The sequence below is a fragment of the Pseudochaenichthys georgianus genome, chromosome 18 (assembly GCF_902827115.2).
Source record: "Pseudochaenichthys georgianus chromosome 18, fPseGeo1.2, whole genome shotgun sequence".
Lineage (NCBI taxonomy): Eukaryota > Metazoa > Chordata > Actinopteri > Perciformes > Channichthyidae > Pseudochaenichthys > Pseudochaenichthys georgianus.
The window spans coordinates 1,855,561-1,877,397 of record NC_047520.1 but is presented as its reverse complement, the minus strand read 5'-3'; the positions used below and the strand labels follow the sequence as shown (position 1 = coordinate 1,877,397).

General features: G+C 40.2%; 2 protein-coding genes across 3 annotated transcripts in view; both read right to left on the bottom strand.

The window, feature by feature from the left end:
* The window catches only part of slc10a7 (solute carrier family 10 member 7), a 14,647-nt gene extending 10,460 nt beyond the window's left edge, over nt 1–4,187 (bottom strand). Inside the window, exon 1 of one of the 2 annotated variants that reach the window (XM_034106344.2) lies at nt 3,926–4,187. In XM_034106344.2, coding sequence (XP_033962235.1) covers nt 3,926–4,025 — 100 coding nt within the window. In that variant the 5' untranslated portion in view covers nt 4,026–4,187. The remainder of the gene's footprint in view (nt 1–3,925) is intronic. The other variant, XM_034106343.2, reaches the window with a different exon arrangement.
* A 1,490-nt stretch (nt 4,188–5,677) lies between these two features.
* On the bottom strand, nt 5,678–21,792 carry ttc29 (tetratricopeptide repeat domain 29). The gene is made up of 12 exons (XM_034106402.2): nt 21,716–21,792; nt 20,928–21,031; nt 20,751–20,831; nt 20,521–20,580; nt 18,754–18,908; nt 17,207–17,383; nt 16,908–17,120; nt 16,670–16,755; nt 16,252–16,343; nt 15,832–15,955; nt 12,066–12,155; nt 5,678–5,937 (listed from the first exon to the last, which is right to left on the bottom strand). The coding sequence occupies exons 2-12, from the start codon at nt 21,023–21,025 to the stop codon at nt 5,767–5,769; spliced, it is 1,347 nt and encodes a 448-aa protein (XP_033962293.1). The 5' UTR covers nt 21,026–21,031; nt 21,716–21,792; the 3' UTR covers nt 5,678–5,766.
* Nucleotides 21,793–21,837: the final 45 nt, after the last annotated feature.

Here is a 21,837-nt window from a genome sequence, read left to right as displayed (position 1 = left end):
GGGGCGTTTCCTATAGGGGCGTTTCCTATAGGGGCGTTTCCTATAGGGGCGTTTCCTATAGGGGCGTTTCCTATAGTGGACGACGGGAGCCGGCTCTCGCCCGCGAACGAGCCGTTTTTTGTTTTGTTTTTGCGGAGGGATCTAGATCGGCATGAAGGCACATTATGCAATGTGGACATTATCCCGCTTATTACACACGGCCACATTCTCAACAAAGTAACGACATGACTCCCAATAATAATTGAAATGCTTTTATGGATTTAGAAAAAGATTTTATTGATTTAAAAAATAGTTTTTTGTATTGATTTAAATTGACATGCATCCGCTAAGAAAAGTAGTCCGTTGTTACTGTTTGAACTAACGTAACAACGGCAGGAACTGCTTCTATAGTGTTTTTGAGGAGCTTTTTGATTACAGATTTGAAAACATCGTTGCTTGCTTTACAAGTAGCACAATTCATTATGTCAAACCTTGAAAGATATCCCTGCCCTAATGCCAAAAGTAACTGGCAACTATGTCGCCGTAGCTATGATGTCTATGTCTGGACCGCTGCGTAAAAAGGAGGGTTTCTGCCCGTTACTTCTCTTCTTACTTCTATAAGAATAAAACACGGAGGACGGAGATCTCTTTTTGTCCCCCTCTTCTCCCCGCTGCAGCCTAGCAGCTGATCTCAAAGCACGCTCCCCTCTCCTGCAGGGAGAAAAACTATATTTATATACTTTATATAGGTTGATACAGTAGCCCCTTTTTTTAAATAGTTTTTATAGGTGTTGCCATTTGTTTTGTGTAGCGTGGTTCTACAAGCAAGTCAATGCATTCATTGGGTGGTATCAGAGAGTTACACGGGTCTGTAAATGCAATGAAGACAATTGGCCACAGCAAATAATTTATATTAAACATGTAATTTTTACTTTTGAATACTTCAGTACAAAGGATGTCTTGAATCATTTAAGTGATATATGTGTACACATATAAATCATTAGTCAAAACAGCGCTACATTTGATTTAATTAAAAGGTATAATATGTGGTAAACTGAAGAGCCCTTGGGAGCCGAAAGAGCCGGCTCTTCTTGGTGAGCCAGATGATCCGGCTCAGCAAGAAGAGCTGGAATTCCCATCACTAGAACAATGACTTCTTCTGCGAGGATTTATAAAAGCAGCTGGATACAAAAAGTTAGGAAACGCCCCTATAGGAAACGCCTCCTTGCTGCGGTCTGCAGACAGACCCATCTCAGCACAGGAGCTATTCTCATCTAATCTGCAGGATAACGCCTGGAGGTGTGACTGAACTGATACAGGTTCCTTCGAGGTCATCAGACAGGGGATGATAACAACAACTGTGTTTCCTCAGTGAAAATACATACAAGATAATGGATGTTATCTATTTTACAGCCTGATGCCAAAGAGCTGCTGAACTCCCACAGGAGTACATAAAAGAGATATGAGCAGTGGCGGCCGGCCCATAGGGGCGCCGCCCCACCTCTTGCCAGATACAAAATAAAAAATAAAAATAAAAATTAAATTAAAAAATATATATTTTAAAAAAAAATATTTAAAAAAAATATTTAATTTTTAATGAACAAGGTAAATATCATACAATTAGTATCACAAAAATGTATAATCTACAATACAATCTCGTTTAAAATTGTGTTACGATGTCTAAAGTTACTGATAAGTCACCTGTTTCCTGCCTGGCCTTGCCCGTGGCATTAGTTTATCATTACGGGGCAGAGCCCCCGAGCCAAACAGCAGCAACCAGCAGGTTGCAAAAGTCTCAATAGTAAACTGTGCCGCCAAAACATAATTTCAGCCAATCAGCGCCGTCAAATATTTTGGTCACGTGGGCGCTCACGTTGTCGCCCATGTTGCTTACGTGCGTTGACGTGAGTTGTTTTTTAGACTCGTGAGTGACCAAGGTGACGCAGTATTTGGATGAGAATGGTGTGCAGGTGGAGTCGCCGCACCTCGGTCCGCCCAAGAGCTACTCTCCAATCCTTTTGAAAGGAGAAGTTTGGGAGATAAATTGATACTTAAAGACCTTGGACCGGACCAACCCGATTTGTATATATCACAGCAAGCTCGTGAAAAAGACAAAACGTATCAACAAGGCTTCTCACATGGCTAGCTGGATGCAAACGATGCAAACAGGTAAATGCTATCTTTTGTTTCACATGCTTGCTCTTCAAACAGCCGGGGACAGATACGATCTGTTCAGAAACCAGACAAAAGTTAAACAAGTCCAAACCACAGACTGCCTGTGTCATGGAGAATACAGTCGCTGGTTTATTTATGTCTGTAGGCCGTTGTTGTGAGTGTGGACGGTCGGAGCATATATAGCGTTAGCTTAGCCGATCTCCATTCAGAAAACATGCATTCTAAAAGCTGTTTCTCTGCCGTCTGTCTGCAGACTCAAAGCATTAATTCATGGTTTTTACTAACCGGTATCAGTATGTTGTTACGTCGGCATCATTTAGAAACGTGTATTACAATTTAATCACGGTAAAATATGTTCATGTTTTTGTAGCTGTAGCTCCCGAGCCAGCGCGTCTTGTTTGAATGATGCGAGTAAACACAGCTGACAGCTGCGGTGAAACTCGAGCGTTTAGAGCGAAGCGAATATTCGCATCGCGTCCGGTCTGAACGCAGCATTAAAGCGAGCTCCGCGCTGCACTGGAAACGCGCCATTACATCACCAGAAGTCCTGATTTAAGGGGTCATTTGTCCCAAAACAAAAAGTTTACTCACTCTATCAACAGCCCCACCAAAAATATGTTCCACCAGCCGCCACTGGGTATGAGCCAATGAATGTGTGTGTGTCGACATGACGGCTGAATGCAACGTGTCACTGCAGCGCCAGGTAAGGAGAGGACACACACGCGCGCGCATACACACACATATACACACACACACACACACAAAGTCTCCCTCAAAGTCATACAGGCAGTATGTCACACACACACGCACACACACACACACACACACACACACACAAAGTCTCCCTCAAAGTCATACAGGCAGTATGTCACACACACACGCACACACACACACACACACACACACACACACACACACACACACACAAAGTCTCCCTCAAAGTCATACAGGCAGTATGTCACACACACACACACACACACACACACACACACACACACACACACACACACACACACACACACACACACACACACACACACACACACACACACACACACACACACACACACACACACACACACACACACACACACACACACACACACACACACACACACACACACACACACACACACACACACACACACACACACACAAAGTCTCCCTCAAAGTCATACAGTCAGTGAGTGTGTCTCTCTCACACACACACGCGCGCGCGCACACGCACACACACAGTTGAAGAGGAATGTAGTAGCCCTTATTCACGTTGGAACCAAAACTCCATTTAGAAAACCACGAATTTAACAGTAAATTCAACTTTTTATCAAATATAAACATTAATTATAAATTCACTGTATGCTTAAATTATTTACCTAGTTCTAAAATGTAATTCGGCGAACAACATGTATAATAAATAACAAGTATTTGAGTACAAAACCACTTTTTTTAAACCACTTTTCTTCCATTCTAAAGCCAGGAGCGATGGGCAAAACTGAGTTAAATTAAGTATTAAAGTTGGTAGTTTATTAAAAGTAAAATGTTTGCAGGTGAAGCACTCCCATACCGATTCATTCCACTGATTCCTAACTTTGAATTAATGCTTCATTTTCTACGAGATCATGTGTGGCTATATAAGAGAAAAAGTACATACAAATAGGAGGAAACGCTTTAGAAATCTGGCACTAAAAGATAATAAAACAGCATTCTTTTAGACACACATGAATATATATTACGTAGAGATTTTAATGGACTTCACTGGGTGTTTACTCGCCTCCTCTCACACCGATGCTCGGCTGCAGTTTGGCGGATAAGATGACCAGCACTATCCCGATAATGAACCACTCTTTCCGGACCCTCGCCAGGAGGCCCATGTTTCAGACCCCGGTGCTCCAGATCTTTCCCGCCGGCCAGCGTCACTCCAAAGCCGGGTAGAAGTATCCTCAGCCTCCTCAGAGATTCTCCTCTGGAGCTTTTTTTTTCTCTGTCAGAAAACAGAAGCAGAACAAGCGCAGATACTTCCGCACACATGGGCTGCAGACGCGCCGTAAGGACTGGCGGAGAGGCGCAGGATTTACCGTAGGTAGAAATGACGCACCGTAAATACAATATAATTCGTTTTTTTTGGAAAACAAATATAAATAAAGGGGATTAATGATATTTCTTTAAAGTAGATCAATTATACCTAGATAAATACAGTTTGTGAAAACAATTTATATAATTTAGCTAGTATATATAGCGAGATAAAATTAAAAATGTTTGAAAAAAATGGCCAAGAAATAAAAGTGTGAAAATTTTATTTGTATTTCCTCTGAAAATTAAATAACAAAATTATAAATACTTGAAATAGTGTAACACAAAAAGTAATAATAGTAACAATTCAATAACATCCATACAGAAATTGCTAAACATATAATACGTTGCATTTAATTCAACCAAAGGTGGAAAAAGTAGGCCTACTCTTGTAGGCTACTTGAGTAACAGTAGAAGTACTCTGACCCTGTACTTGAGTAAAAGTAGAAGTACTCAGATATTGTACTTGAGTAAAAGTAGAAGTACTCAGATCTTGTACTTGAGTAAAAGTAGAAGTACTCAGATCTTGTACTTGAGTAAAAGTAGAAGTACTCAGATCCTGTAGCCTACTTAAGTAACAGTAGAAGTACTCTGACCCTGTACTTGAGTAAAAGTAGAAGTACTCAGATATTGTACTTGAGTAAAAGTAGAAGTACTCAGATCTTGTACTTGAGTAAAAGTAGAAGTACTCAGATCTTGTACTTGAGTAAAAGTAGAAGTACTCAGATCCTGTAGCCTACTTAAGTAAAAGTAGAAGTACTCAGATCTTGTACTTGAGTAAAAGTAGAAGTACTCAGATATTGTACTTGAGTAAAAGTAGAAGTACTCAGATCTTGTACTTGAGTAAAAGTAGAAGTACTCAGATCTTGTACTTTAGTAAAAGTAAAAGTGCTCAGATATTGTACTTGAGTAAAAGTAGAAGTACTCAGATCTTGTACTTGAGTAAAAGTAGAAGTACTCAGATATTGTACTTGAGTAAAAGTAGAAGTGCTCAGATATTGTACTTGAGTAAAAGTAGAAGTACTCAGATCTTGAACTTTAGTAAAAGTACTCAGATATTGTACTTGAGTAAAAGTAGAAGTACTCAGATATTGTACTTGAGTAAAAGTAGAAGTACTCAGATCTTGTACTTGAGTAAAAGTAGAAGTACTCAGATCTTGTACTTGAGTAAAAGTAGAAGTACTCAGATCTTGTACTTGAGTAAAAGTAGAAGTACTCTGACCCTGTACTTGAGTAAAATAGAAGTACTCAGATCTTGTACTTGAGTAAAAGTAGAAGTACTCAGATCTTGTACTTGAGTAAAAGTACTTTGTAGAAGTACCAGAGTGTAGGAATACTCTGTTACAAGTTAAAGTCCTGGAGTAAGTATAAGTACTTCTACTTTTACTCAAGTACAAGATCTGAGTACATCTCCCACCTCTGGTGTTGACATAATGAGATCACAGATGGTATATTTGTTTTTGAAAGTTTGTATTCTGTACAACAGTGAATACTGGGTATAAAGAGTAGCTGTGTTCCCCAGTGTTGTTATGAGATGTATTTTCAGAACCAGGCAGCAGCAGCATCACTTCCTGTAGAATCTGAGCCGACTTCCTGTCGTCCTCTCGTCTCTTTCCACGAGATGAGGCGTTTCAGGGCGGCCGGCGAACACGACTCCACGTCAGCGCTGAACTTCCCGAACAGAGAGCGAGCGCGAGAAGTTCCAACCAACACCTGAGCAGAGAGGGCAAGAGTACACACATCCTTTACTCAAGTAGAAGTACACACATCCTTTACTCAAGTAGAAGTCCACACATCCTTTACTCAAGTAGAAGTACACACATCCTTTACTCAAGTAGAAGTACACACATCCTTTACTCAAGTAGAAGTACACACATCCTTTACTCAAGTAGAAGTACACACATCCTTTACTCAAGTAGAAGTACACACATCCTTTACTCAAGTAGAAGTCCACACATCCTTTACTCAAGTAGAAGTCCACACATCCTTTATTCAAGTAGAAGTACACACATCCTTTACTCAAGTAGAAGTACACACATCCTTTACTCAAGTAGAAGTACACACATCCTTTACTCAAGTAGAAGTACACACATCCTTTACTCAAGTAGAAGTACACACATCCTTTACTCAAGTAGAAGTACACACATCCTTTACTCAAGTAGAAGTCCACACATCCTTTACTCAAGTAGAAGTACACACATCCTTTACTCAAGTAGAAGTACACACATCCTTTACTCAAGTAGAAGTACACACATCCTTTACTCAAGTAGAAGTACAGATACTCGTGTTTAAAAATACTCTGGTGAAAGTAGAAGTACTGACTAAACTTCTTTACTCTAGTGAAAGTAAAGAGGCTTTGAAGTGTCCTTCAGTAGAAAGTACCCATAGCTAGCAGCTGCTTTAAAGAGCACCTGACCTCCCTTTATATTAATAGAACAATAATGTCATTGTTAGCTAATGAATGTTTCCATGGTGACCAACGGCAACATGACAACATTTCCATTGGTCCCTCTTCTTTAGAGAAGACCAGGAAGTGATGGATACACGGATCGTGTTCCAACCAATAGGCACGCAGTGACTCTAAAGAATAATGACCACGCACCAACACACATTCAGACTAAAGGAACCAGCTGTTTGGGAAATGAGAGAAGTAGAAAGTACAGGTATTTGAGTTCAACATGTAAGAAGTAGAAAGTACAGGTATTTGAGTTCAACATATAAGAAGTAGAAAGTACAGGTATTTGAGTTCAACATGAGAGAAGTAGAAAGTACAGGTATTTGAGTTCAACATGTAAGAAGTAGAAAGTACAGGTATTTGAGTTCAACATATAAGAAGTAGAAAGTACAGGTATTTGAGTTCAACATGAGAGAAGTAGAAAGTACAGGTATTTGAGTTCAACATGTAAGAAGTAGAAAGTACAGGTATTTGAGTTCAACATGTAAGAAGTAGAAAGTACAGGTATTTGAGTTCAACATGTAAGAAGTAGAAAGTACAGGTATTTGAGTTCAACATGTAAGAAGTAGAAAGTACAGGTATTTGAGTTCAACATGTAAGAAGTAGAAAGTACAGGTATTTGAGTTCAACATGAGAGAAGTAGAAAGTACAGGTATTTGAGTTCAACATGTAAGAAGTAGAAAGTACAGGTATTTGAGTTCAACATGTAAGAAGTAGAAAGTACAGGTATTTGAGTTCAACATGAGAGAAGTAGAAAGTACAGGTATTTGAGTTCAACATGTGAGAAGTAGAAAGTACAGGTATTTGAGTTCAACATGTAAGAAGTAGAAAGTACAGGTATTTGTGTTCAACATGTAAGAAGTAGAAAGTACAGGTATTTGGGTTCAACATGTAAGAAGTAGAAAGTACAGGTATTTGAGTTCAACATGTAAGAAGTAGAAAGTACAGGTATTTGTGTTCAACATGTAAGAAGTAGAAAGTACAGGTATTTGGGTTCAACATGTAAGAAGTAGAAAGTACAGGTATTTGAGTTCAACATGTAGAAGTAGAAAGTACAGGTATTTGAGTTCAACATGTAAGAAGTAGAAAGTACAGGTATTTGAGTTCAACATGAGAGAAGTAGAAAGTACAGGTATTTGAGTTCAACATGTTAGAAGTAGAAAGTACAGGTATTTGAGTTCAACATGTAAGAAGTAGAAAGTACAGGTATTTGAGTTCAACATGAGAGAAGTAGAAAGTACAGGTATTTGAGTTCAACATGTAGAAGTAGAAAGTACAGGTATTTGAGTTCAACATGTAAGAAGTAGAAAGTACAGGTATTTGTGTTCAACATGTAGAGAAGTAGAAAGTACAGGTATTTGAGTTCAACATGTAAGAAGTAGAAAGTACAGGTATTTGAGTTCAACATGTAAGAAGTAGAAAGTACAGGTATTTGTGTTCAACATGTAAGAAGTAGAAAGTACAGGTATTTGGGTTCAACATGTAAGAAGTAGAAAGTACAGGTATTTGAGTTCAACATGTAGGAAGTAGAAAGTACAGGTATTTGTGTTCAACATGTAAGAAGTAGAAAGTACAGGTATTTGAGTTCAACATGTTAGAAGTAGAAAGTACAGGTATTTGTGTTCAACATGTAAGAAGTAGAAAGTACAGGTATTTGAGTTCAACATGTAAGAAGTAGAAAGTACAGGTATTTGGTTCAACATGTAAGAAGTAGAAAGTACAGGTATTTGAGTTCAACATGTAAGAAGTAGAAAGTACAGGTATTTGAGTTCAACATGTAGAAGTAGAAGTACAGGTATTTGAGTTCAACATGTGAGAAGTAGAAAGTACAGGTATTTGAGTTCAACATGTAAGAAGTAGAAAGTACAGGTATTTGGGTTCAACATGTGAGAAGTAGAAAGTACAGGTATTTGAGTTCAACATGTGAGAAGTAGAAAGTACAGGTATTTGAGTTCAACATGTAAGAAGTAGAAAGTACAGGTATTTGAGTTCAACATGTAAGAAGTAGAAAGTACAGGTATTTGTGTTCAACATGTAAGAAGTAGAAAGTACAGGTATTTGAGTTCAACATGTAAGAAGTAGAAAGTACAGGTATTTGAGTTCAACATGTAAGAAGTAGAAAGTACAGGTATTTGAGTTCAACATGAGAGAAGTAGAAAGTACAGGTATTTGGGTTCAACATGTGAGAAGTAGAAAGTACAGGTATTTGAGTTCAACATGTAAGAAGTAGAAAGTACAGGTATTTGAGTTCAACATGTTAGAAGTAGAAAGTACAGGTATTTGTGTTCAACATGTAAGAAGTAGAAAGTACAGGTATTTGAGTTCAACATGTAAGAAGTAGAAAGTACAGGTATTTGAGTTCAACATGTAAGAAGTAGAAAGTACAGGTATTTGGGTTCAACATGTGAGAAGTAGAAAGTACAGGTATTTGTGTTCAACATGAGAGAAGTAGAAAGTACAGGTATTTGAGTTCAACATGTGAGAAGTAGAAAGTACAGGTATTTGAGTTCAACATGAGAGAAGTAGAAAGTACAGGTATTTGAGTTCAACATGTAAGAAGTAGAAAGTACAGGTATTTGAGTTCAACATGTAAGAAGTAGAAAGTACAGGTATTTGTGTTCAACATGTAAGAAGTAGAAAGTACAGGTATTTGAGTTCAACATGTAAGAAGTAGAAAGTACAGGTATTTGAGTTCAACATGTAAGAAGTAGAAAGTACAGGTATTTGAGTTCAACATGAGAGAAGTAGAAAGTACAGGTATTTGAGTTCAACATGTAAGAAGTAGAAAGTACAGGTATTTGAGTTCAACATGTAAGAAGTAGAAAGTACAGGTATTTGAGTTCAACATGTAAGAAGTAGAAAGTACAGGTATTTGAGTTCAACATGTAAGAAGTAGAAAGTACAGGTATTTGAGTTCAACATGTAAGAAGTAGAAAGTACAGGTATTTGAGTTCAACATGTAAGAAGTAGAAAGTACAGGTATTTGAGTTCAACATGTAAGAAGTAGAAAGTACAGGTATTTGAGTTCAACATGAGAGAAGTAGAAAGTACAGGTATTTGGGTTCAACATGTAAGAAGTAGAAAGTACAGGTATTTGAGTTCAACATGTAAGAAGTAGAAAGTACAGGTATTTGAGTTCAACATGTAAGAAGTAGAAAGTACAGGTATTTGAGTTCAACATGAGAGAAGTAGAAAGTACAGGTATTTGGGTTCAACATGTGAGAAGTAGAAAGTACAGGTATTTGAGTTCAACATGTAAGAAGTAGAAAGTACAGGTATTTGAGTTCAACATGTAAGAAGTAGAACGTACAGGTATTTGTGTTCAACATGTAAGAAGTAGAAAGTACAGGTATTTGAGTTCAACATGAGAGAAGTAGAAAGTACAGGTATTTGAGTTTAACATGTAAGAAGTAGAAAGTACAGGTATTTGTGTTCAACATGTGAGAAGTAGAAAGTACAGGTATTTGTGTTCAACATGTAAGAAGTAGAAAGTACAGGTATTTGAGTTTAACATGTGAGAAGTAGAAAGTACAGGTATTTGAGTTCAACATGTAAGAAGTAGAAAGTACAGGTATTTGAGTTCAACATGAGAGAAGTAGAAAGTACAGGTATTTGAGTTTAACATGTAAGAAGTAGAAAGTACAGGTATTTGTGTTCAACATGTGAGAAGTAGAAAGTACAGGTATTTGTGTTCAACATGTAAGAAGTAGAAAGTACAGGTATTTGAGTTAACATGTGAGAAGTAGAAAGTACAGGTATTTGAGTTCAACATGTAAGAAGTAGAAAGTACAGGTATTTGTGTTCAACATGTAAGAAGTAGAAAGTACAGGTATTTGAGTTCAACATGTAAGAAGTAGAAAGTACAGGTATTTGTGTTCAACATGTAAGAAGTAGAAAGTACAGGTATTTGAGTTCAACATGTGAGAAGTAGAAAGTACAGGTATTTGTGTTCAACATGTAAGAAGTAGAAAGTACAGGTATTTGAGTTTAACATGTAAGAAGTAGAAAGTACAGGTATTTGTGTTCAACATGTGAGAAGTAGAAAGTACAGGTATTTGTGTTCAACATGTAAGAAGTAGAAAGTACAGGTATTTGAGTTTAACATGTGAGAAGTAGAAAGTACAGGTATTTGTGTTCAACATGTAAGAAGTAGAAAGTACAGGTATTTGTGTTCAACATGTAAGAAGTAGAAAGTACAGGTATTTGAGTTCAACATGTAAGAAGTAGAAAGTACAGGTATTTGTGTTCAACATGTAAGAAGTAGAAAGTACAGGTATTTGAGTTCAACATGTGAGAAGTAGAAAGTACAGGTATTTGTGTTCAACATGTAAGAAGTAGAAAGTACAGGTATTTGAGTTCAACATGTGAGAAGTAGAAAGTACAGGTATTTGTGTTCAACATGTAAGAAGTAGAAAGTACAGGTATTTGAGTTTAACATGTAAGAAGTAGAAAGTACAGGTATTTGTGTTCAACATGTGAGAAGTAGAAAGTACAGGTATTTGTGTTCAACATGTAAGAAGTAGAAAGTACAGGTATTTGAGTTTAACATGTGAGAAGTAGAAAGTACAGGTATTTGTGTTCAACATGTAAGAAGTAGAAAGTACAGGTATTTGAGTTTAACATGTAAGAAGTAGAAAGTACAGGTATTTGTGTTCAACATGTGAGAAGTAGAAAGTACAGGTATTTGTGTTCAACATGTAAGAAGTAGAAAGTACAGGTATTTGAGTTTAACATGTGAGAAGTAGAAAGTACAGGTATTTGTGTTCAACATGTGAGAAGTAGAAAGTACAGGTATTTGTGTTCAACATGTAAGAAGTAGAAAGTACAGGTATTTGAGTTCAACATGTAAGAAGTAGAAAGTACAGGTATTTGAGTTCAACATGAGAGAAGTAGAAAGTACAGGTATTTGTGTTCAACATGTGAGAAGTAGAAAGTACAGGTATTTGTGTTCAACATGTAAGAAGTAGAAAGTACAGGTATTTGGGTTCAACATGTGAGAAGTAGAAAGTACAGGTATTTGTGTTCAACATGTAAGAAGTAGAAAGTACAGGTATTTGGGTTCAACATGTGAGAAGTAGAAAGTACAGGTATTTGGGTTCAACATGTGAGAAGTAGAAAGTACAGGTATTTGGGTTCAACATGTGAGAAGTCAAAGTAAAAAGTCGTCAGAAAAATAGGTAGTGGAGTAAAGTACTGATACCAGAAACATGTACTTAATTACAGTAACAAAGTATTTGTACTCCACTACCTCCCACCTCTGCTCTTACTTACATGTACTCTACATGTTGGAAATGATGGATACACGGAGCCCAGATCTTCTACACTGGAGCGTTGTACGAATGACAGTAAAAGCCTTGAATCCTTGAAGTGAGTGGCAGAAACTCACCTGAGCTTTCTGCAGCAGAGCCACGTCTCCCAGCTCACAGGAAACCTCGTAACCCTGCAGGAAGAACTCAGAGGCTCTGCTGTACTCCCGCTACAACCAGAGACACGAGAAGAAGGAAATACAACTCTATTCATCCGGAGCGAAAGTTATACATGTGTTGTATTCAGGTTGTTCCATTGGCAGTTATATCTACCTGTAGTTCTTCACTCTTTATCAACACCTCAACATGTTGGGGCTTCAGAAGCTGGTTTTAACACCTGTTTTATTTGTACTGTAATTACTTGTTTTGTTCAAATGTTTTATTAATAATAACATATTATAACCGGTCTACACACTAATGACAAAACAAATGTGGTTCAAGAAATAAAGGTAGATAAATAGTTATAATAAACACATAAATAGAGCTGAGACGTTACGTTTCCTTGAATATAATCAATATGAAACATGTTAGGAATATATGAAAAATGTTATGGTACATTTAAATACAAAATGTGATATATGTGTGACAAAAAAATTATAAATATGTCAGAATATTTTGTGAAAGTCTGAAAAATATGTGAGAAATAGGGATGTAATGATATATCGAACATCGTAATATCGCGGTAAATAAATGTCTCAATACCGTCGTGAGACAAAATCTACTGCGATTCTTTTTTTTTTTTACATTTTTTTTTTTTAAACCTTTATTCAACCAGATGGTCCCATAGGTTACAACATGAACATAAAATAACAGATAACACAAAAGGACATCGTATTTACAGGGCTACAGTACATGTAATAATAATTCATTTATTTTATATAGGCGCCTTTCAAGGCTCTCAAGGTCGCCGTACAAACACATAAAAAACCAGATACACACTACATAACACCAGCATAAGAAACATAAACAAGACCATGCAGTTTATAAATCAATCAAATAACCAAATCAATAAAACAGAGGATGTGTGATGGATAATGATCAGGGTGGATATGCGAGTGTGAAGAGATGTGTTTTGAGGCGTGATTTGAAAATGGGGAGAGAGTCAGTGTTGCGGATGTCAGGTGGGAGGGAGTTCCAGAGGCGGGGTGCAGAGCGGCTGAAGGCTCTAGACCCCATGGTGGTTAAACGGAAGGGGGGTGCAGAGCGGCTGAAGGCTCTAGACCCCATGGTGGTTAAACGGAAGGGGGGTGCAGAGCGGCTGAAGGCTCTAGACCCCATGGTGGTTAAACGGAAGGGGGGTGCAGAGCGGCTGAAGGCTCTAGACCCCATGGTGGTTAAACGGAAGGGGGGTGCAGTGCGGCTGAAGGCTCTAGACCCCATGGTGGTTAAACGGAAGGGGGGTGCAGAGCGGCTGAAGGCTCTAGACCCCATGGTGGTTAAACGGAAGGGGGGTGCAGAGCGGCTGAAGGCTCTAGACCCCATGGTGGTTAAACGGAAGGGGGGTGCAGTGAGGCTGAGGGAAGCAGAAGATCCGAGTGTGCGGATGGGTGTGTTGATGTGCAGGAGGTCGGAGAGGTACAGAGGAGTGAGGTTATGGATGGCCTTAAAGGCGAGGAGCAGAATCTTAAAAACGATACGGGATCTGACGGGGAGCCAGGGAAGCTGCTGAAGAACAGGAGTGATGTGGTTAATGGAGGGGGTTCTGGTGACGATGCGGGCGGCAGAGTTCTGAACCAGTTGAAGTCTGTGGATGGATTTGAGAGGGAGACCAAAGAGAAGGGAGTTGCAGTAGTCGATGCGGGAAGTGACCAGGGTATGAACAAGAATGGCGGTGGTCTTAGGGTTAAGGGACGGGCGGAGGCGGTTGATGTTGCGTAGATGGAAATAGGCAGACCGAGTGATATTACTGATGTGAGATTTGAATGAAAGTGTGCCGTCGAGGATGACACCCAGACTCTTAACCTGAGGGGAGGGGAGACTGAAGAGTTGTCTATAGTAATTGAAAAACTGTCAGGTTTGGTTAGGGTGGATTTTGTGCCAATGAGGAGAACCTCGGTTTTACTGTCGTTAAGTTTGAGAAAGTTTGAGGAGAACCAGGATTTGATGTCCTGTAAGCCGTCAGACAGGGAGGATGGAGGGAGGATGGAGGATGGTGGTTGGTTTGGGGGACAAGTAGAGCTGGGTGTCATCCGCGTAGCAATGAAAGTGGATGTTGAGTTTACGGAAGATATTGCCAAGAGGAAGTAAATAGATGATAACAAGAAGAGGCCCCAGGACAGAGCCCTGGGGAACACCGGTCGTGACTGGAAGTGGCTGTGATTTGAAGGTTTTGAGTTGGATGAACTGAGTGCGGCCAGAGAGATATGATTTGAACCAGAGGAGGGGTGTGTCAGTGATCCCGATGGAGGTCAATGAGTGTGTCAGTGATCCCGATGGAGGTCAGTCTGTCAATGAGGATGCTGTGGGAAATGGTGTCAAAAGCTACACTAAGATCAAGGAGGATGAGGATAGTTAATAGTCCGGAGTCAGCTGCCATGAGGAGGTCGTTAGTGATTTTCACCAGTGCTGTTTCTGTCTGTGATGGGGGCGGAAACCAGATTGAAATTGTTTGTACGGGTTATTGTCAGACAAGTGCGTATGGATCTGGGATGCAACAGTACATACCTAGAGACATTGACAAGTACCAACAGTATATTTATATCTCTGTCAATAATCCTCGCCTTCTTGGCAACAACGGCTCGTCTGGTCTTCAACCTTCCTAAATTCTCCCACCCCACGCCGCTCTTCCGCTCCCTCCACTGGCTTCCGGTAACTGCTAGAATCCACTTCAAGACACTGGTACTTGCGTACCATGCTGCGAATGGATCTGGCCCATCCTACATCCAGGACATGGTTAAACCGTACACCCCAGCACGTGCACTCCGCTCTGCATCAGCCAGACGACTCGCTGCACCCGCACTGCGAGGGGGACCCAAGTTCCCATCAGCAGAAACACGTGGGTTTGCTGTCCTGGCTCCAAGATGGTGGAATGAGCTCCCCATTGACATCAGGACAGCAGAAAGCTTACACACCTTCCAGACTGAAACTCATCTCCTTCGACTCCACTTCGAGCGATAGAACTATTAACAAAGCACTTATATACTAATAAAGGGCTGGCTTATCTAAAGCCAGTTGAGTAGCACTTGAAATGTTTTTGCTCTATGAAGCCTGATGTACTTTATGATTCTGTTTTCTTCAAGGCTGTATTTTGTTGGTCGAACGCACTTATTGTAAGTCGCTTTGGATAAAAGCGTCAGCTAAATGTAATGTCATGTAACTGTATTGTTTTTTAAGTGGTGAAGAGACAATGCACAGTTTTACCCACTGCTGTCACCCATGGCCAAAGCATATCTCTCTGTCCCAGCAACACCAGTACCAAGCAAGAGAGTTGTTTCCACAGCAGGGGATTTTGCAAACGCCCAAACATCCCAGCTTCTACCTGGAAATGTGGACATGCTCATATTCCTAAAAGATAACCTTGATGACGCTGAGTGAGTGAGTTAGAGTTGAGTTACTTGAAAAACTAAAGTGAAACTTGATTTATTCTATTGCAGGGTCTGATTATTATATTGCTGACACTTTAAAATACTACTATCCTACTAAAATGCTGTACAAATCGGATTTATTAGTTAATAAAGAATTTTATTTTTTTTTTAATTCACATTTTTTATAAATATCGTACCGTGGACTTTTTATCGCGATATTATCGTACCGTGAGTTTTTGGTATCGTTACATCCCTAGTGAGAAATGTCAGAAAAAAGTGAAGTGATGTGGTGTGTGTGTGTGTGTGTGTGTGTGTGTTATACCATTGTAAAGTAGGTATTTCCCAGACAGATGAAGGCGTCGGCCAGATTGCGTTTCAGCCCGTTATCACGAGAGATGTCCACCAACTTCTCCAGACACTCGAGTGTTTCCTGTGTGTTTCCCTCACTGACACACACACACACACACACACACACACACACACACACACACACACACACACACACACACACACACACACACACACACACACACACACACACACACACACACACACACACACACACACACACACACACACACACACACACACACACACACACACACACACACACGTATTGACAGTATGTTGAAGCAAACCCAGACCAATATAACCATAAACTCAAAGGGCAATACAACTATTTAAATATTGATGGCATTTACTGTGTGTGTGTGTGTGTGTGTGTGTGTGTGTGTGTGTGTACCTCTCTATAGATTTGGACAAAGCCTTGTAGGACTTCCCCAGTCCTTCAGCATCATGCAGCGAGCCACAGATCTGCATGCAGGTGTTGAAGAGCTGGAAACACAATATGTGGATTAATCCGCCGCATAAAATAGTCCCGAACAAATGCTGTTTATTCGAGAAAAACTACACTAACCAGCTGTTTTATGAATTGACTGAGTCTTTTTCAACAATGAAATAGTGTATTTATGTGTTTAAGTATTTGGATTTGGAGTGACAGACAGTATTGAAATGTTTAGTTGTAGGTTTTGGTGTTTTCAAGGATTTACATGGCATTCAAACACACACACACACACACACACACACACACACACACACACACACACACACACACACACACACACACACACACACACACACACACACACACACACACACACCTGTTTGGCAGTGTCGTGGTCTCCTGTGCTCTGATAGGCCAGTCCGAGTCGGAGCAAGGTGTCAAATTCAAGCTTTTTATCTTCAGCTGAAACAGAAATTATATAATTTTCACACACATTTCAGACATCTTTGCATATGTCTTAACATAACAAAACACCACCGTCTGTCTGTATCCCGGTTCCATCGAACAGTACTTGTAATCTTTGACCGAGTACATGTATGTCTCCCCCCTCCTACCCTCAGTAGCGATGATGTGGCCCCTGTGCAGCAGCCTGAGGGCCTCACTGTGGTCCTCGGCCTCCAGAGGAGCGTCGGCCAGCCGGCTGTAGACGCTGCTCAGCGCTCGGAGGGCCCGAAGCCTCAGGGGCTGACCGGAGGAATCCACCCAGCCTTCACCCTCCGCCTGCTGGAGACACTGATCCGCCTGGTGCCGCGCCGCCTGGAGGTCGCCTGGAGTGGAAGAATGTGCAGTAGACTCACGTTTAAAATCACTGTGTGTGTGTGTGTGTGTGTGTGTGTGTGTGTGTGTGTGTTACCTAGCTGCAGGTAGACCTCAGCTAGGCAGGCCCGGGCCTCAGTAGCCGGTCTGGATCGCCCCCCCTGCTCCCGGTCTGCACAGCTGTGGTAGAAATGTGAACAAAGCCAGCCGTCCTCCGGAGACGAGAAGAACTGAGCGAGGAACAGACGCTGGTCACAAACCACCGTCCAGGAGCCTACACACACACACACACACACACACACACACACACACACACACACACACACACACACACACACACACACACACACACACACACACACACACACACACACACACACACACACACACACACACACACACACACACACACACACACACACACACACACACACACACACACACGAACACGCACACACATATACATTTCATATATCAGTTCACACAACTTTACAGACGTACGTATTGCATTCAGTGTGTGTGTGTGTGTGCAGGGCCGGCCCTGACCAATTTGCCGCCCTAGGCAAGATTTTAGCTGGCGCCCCCCCCCCCCCCCCCCACAAAATGCAGACACTCACTATGTTTCGCACGTGCTTGTTTGTGGCATGACCACAAAACAAAGATATGGACACAAGATGTGTGCAACTGTATTTAGTTTCTTATCCATGTGAACATGATTTAAGTGGGGGGGGACCTAACCTCCTCTAGGGGGGTCCGGGGGCATGCACCCCCGGGAAGACTTTTTTTTTATATTGAAGTTAAAAGCATCAATCTGGAGCACTTTGAGAGCAACATTAGGAGATATGGATACATCTCTCAACACCAGATGAAACAGAACTGTAAGCAGATTTTCTTTTTCTTTTTGGATATTTTACAAATCACTCTCCTTTCAAACTGTATTCTTGTTTATTAATAACAACTTTTTTGTACTGTCAGTATTTTATACCTGTTTTTCACCTGTTCTCTTATTTTTTTATAACTATAATGATCATATAAAGGTGTGCCTTTACCTCACTGAGCTGAGGTTATCAGAGCCGCTCAGTCTTTCAGGAGAGGGCTCTCTAAAGCTCCCCCCCTCCCCCCGCGGCCGCTTACACAGTAAATTCCAATGTTAATAAAAGCACACAGAAGCTGTGTACGTTTTTTGGGAGTTGGATTTATTTTAAATGAATACAAATACAAAATTAAAACCTATAATTGCACACTAAAACCATTATTTAAAAAAAAAGAACAATTTCACATAAACCTTTGGTTTTTACTGGGACTTGATTTGGGGGGGGGGGGGGTGCCATAGTTTATGGGTGCTGTAAGCAATATGGGTGCTGTACGCAATATAGGCGTAGTTCTGTTAGTATAAAATAATAAGATGTACTTTGTTGATCCAAAATCGGGAAATTGTGTTGTTATGAAATAAAAAAATATATATATATATTTTTTTCTATTTTCGGCGCCCCCCTATGGGTTGACGCCCTTAGCATTCGCCTATACTGCCTATGCCGAGGGCCGGCCCTGTGTGTGTGTGTGTGTGTGTGTGTGTGTGTGTGTGTGTGTGTGTGTGTGTGTGTGTGTGTGTGTGTGTGTGTGTGTGTGTGTGTGTGTGTGTACAGGTGTTTTCTGCCTGCTCGGCCCGGCTCAGGTGTCGTCTCAGAGTCTCCAGTTTGTCCCACTGTTGCTCCAGAGGAAGTTCGTCTGATTCAAATTCTTCCTCCGCTCTGCGCTGCTGATCAGAGCGGAGGAGGAGGAACAGCTCCGAGAACGACCTGAAAACAGAGAAGAGACATTATGTGTGTCTCTACTTTAAAGAGTCCTCTCCTGCTGATGTTCAGGTGTATATCAGTATGTAGTGTATCTACTTTAAAGAGTCCTCTCCTGCTGATGTTCAGGTGTATATCAGTATGTAGTGTCTCTACTTTAAAGAGTCCTCTCCTGCTGATGTTCAGGTGCATATCAGTGTGTAGTGTCTCTACTTTAAAGAGTCCTCTCCTGCTGATGTTCAGGTGTATATCAGTACGTAGTGTCTCTACTTTAAAGAGTCCTCTCCTGCTGATGTTCAGGTGTATATCAGTACGTAGTGTCTCTACTTTAAAGAGTCCTCTCCTGCTGATGTTCAGGTGTATATCAGTATGTAGTGTCTCTACTTTAAAGAGTCCTCTCCTGCTGATGTTCAGGTGTATATCAGTATGTAGTGTCTCTACTTTAAAGAGTCCTCTCCTGCTGATGTTCAGGTGTATATCAGTATGTAGTGTCTCTACTTTAAAGAGTCCTCTCCTGCTGATGTTCAGGTGTATATCAGTATGTAGTGTCTCTACTTTAAAGAGTCCTCTCCTGCTGATGTTCAGGTGTATATCAGTGTGTAGTGTCTCTACTTTAAAGAGTCCTCTCCTGCTGATGTTCAGGTGTATATCAGTACGTAGTGTCTCTACTTTAAAGAGTCCTCTCCTGCTGATGTTCAGGTGTATATCAGTATGTAGTGTCTCTACTTTAAAGAGTCCTCTCCTGCTGATGTTCAGGTGTATATCAGTATGTAGTGTCTCTACTTTAAAGAGTCCTCTCCTGCTGATGTTCAGGTGTATATCAGTATGTAGTGTCTCTACTTTAAAGAGTCCTCTCCTGCTGATGTTCAGGTGTATATCAGTATGTAGTGTCTCTACTTTAAAGAGTCCTCTCCTGCTGATGTTCAGGTGTATATCAGTATGTAGTGTCTCTACTTTAAAGAGTCCTCTCCTGCTGATGTTCAGGTGTATATCAGTGTGTAGTGTCTCTACTTTAAAGAGTCCTCTCCTGCTGATGTTCAGGTGTATATCAGTGTGTAGTGTCTCTACTTTAAAGAGTCCTCTCCTGCTGATGTTCAGGTGTATATCAGTACGTAGTGTCTCTACTTTAAAGAGTCCTCTCCTGCTGATGTTCAGGTGTATATCAGTATGTAGTGTCTCTACTTTAAAGAGTCCTCTCCTGCTGATGTTCAGGTGTATATCAGTATGTAGTGTCTCTACTTTAAAGAGTCCTCTCCTGCTGATGTTCAGGTGTATATCAGTATGTAGTGTCTCTACTTTAAAGAGTCCTCTCCTGCTGATGTTCAGGTGTATATCAGTGTGTAGCGTCTCTACTTTAAAGAGTCCTCTCCTGCTGATGTTCAGGTGTATATCAGTATGTAGTGTCTCTACTTTAAAGAGTCCTCTCCTGCTGATGTTCAGGTGTATATCAGTATGTAGTGTCTCTACTTTAAAGAGTCCTGTCCTGCTGATGTTCAGGTGTATATCAGTATGTAGTGTCTCTACTTTAAAGAGTCCTCTCCTGCTGATGTTCAGGTGTATATCAGTGTGTAGCGTCTCTACTTTAAAGAGTCCTGCTGGATGACAGAAAGAGAGATACCTGTGAAACCCTTGTTGCAGCAGCTCCACACAGATGTTCTGCTTCAGACTGTTTCTGAACCTGGTGAAATGAGAGAGGTATTTATATGTAATGTATATATATATATATATAAGAGGAGAACAAACAAACAAACGATGAAGCAGAAGGTTTGGAGAAGCTTGACACAAGTAGTTGAGGGTGCACATCGTTCTTTTTAAATATATAATATCACATCCAGCCGGTAAACTCACAGAGAGATTTCCACCTTGGAGAGAACCTCGGCTGATTGATCTGATCCAGGTGGGAGGAACTCCTTCTGCTGCTTCCTCCGGCTGAAAAGACACAAACCACTTGCAGTCCGTACCTACTTTAATAAAGCTTGTCATTCACTGCGTGTTATTGTTAAGTACTGCAGTAGTATTACTCACCTGTGCTGAGTACTCTTCTTCCCTTCGTTGTTGTTTTTGGAGGGGATTTCGGGTAGAAAGGACCCGGAGTGCTGTCGCTGTTTTACTACTGACTTCATCGTCACCTGTCAATCAAAGTATTGGTAAACATTAATTATTTGCTTTTAACTCATTTACATTTTTAATTAACGCATTTAGTAAGTGTACCTGAGTTAGCTTAAAGGTTAGAACAAGTTATAATGATACATGTACTAGTGTTTATATTTAATACATCTGTTTTTGATCTGTTTTATTTGTTAGTTTGACATTTAGTATCCCTCTTGTTTTTAGATTAATGTATTTGAATGCATGGTCCTTTATAAATATATTTTAAAAATATACATACTAAAAACATACATTGCGGTACAAAGTATATACAGTTTTTTTTATTAAAATCATGTTTTCTTGTTTACACAGTGCTGGGGACTGTAATGACAGAGCTAACGGCTAACCGCTAGTTATGAAGCTAGAGTTGGGAGTGGCTAGCTTTTAAATGCCTTAAAACATTTAAATAAGTGTAAGTAACTCTTAACAATCCCACAAAATCAACAACAGGTCACAGAAGTCTATCTCTATTCTAAAAAAGTTAATTTTAGTAAAACAAAAAGGACGAGCTCGAACAGTTTGTTTACATATATTAACAAACTAACCGTTATTTCAAACTAATTTTAAAACCCCCTTTTTTTTCGGAAACATGTCCTAACATTACTATGCTGTTATTAAAGGTAAAACACACTGAGATAATGACAGAAATATAGTTATTCACTCACTTTTTGATTCTAAAACAAACTTTTGTTTCCAAAGTTTTCACCACCGTTGCTCCTGCCACTACCGCTGTTACGTCACCATGGCAACAGCAGGGACAGGCCGCGTCCCAACAGGAAGATCACGG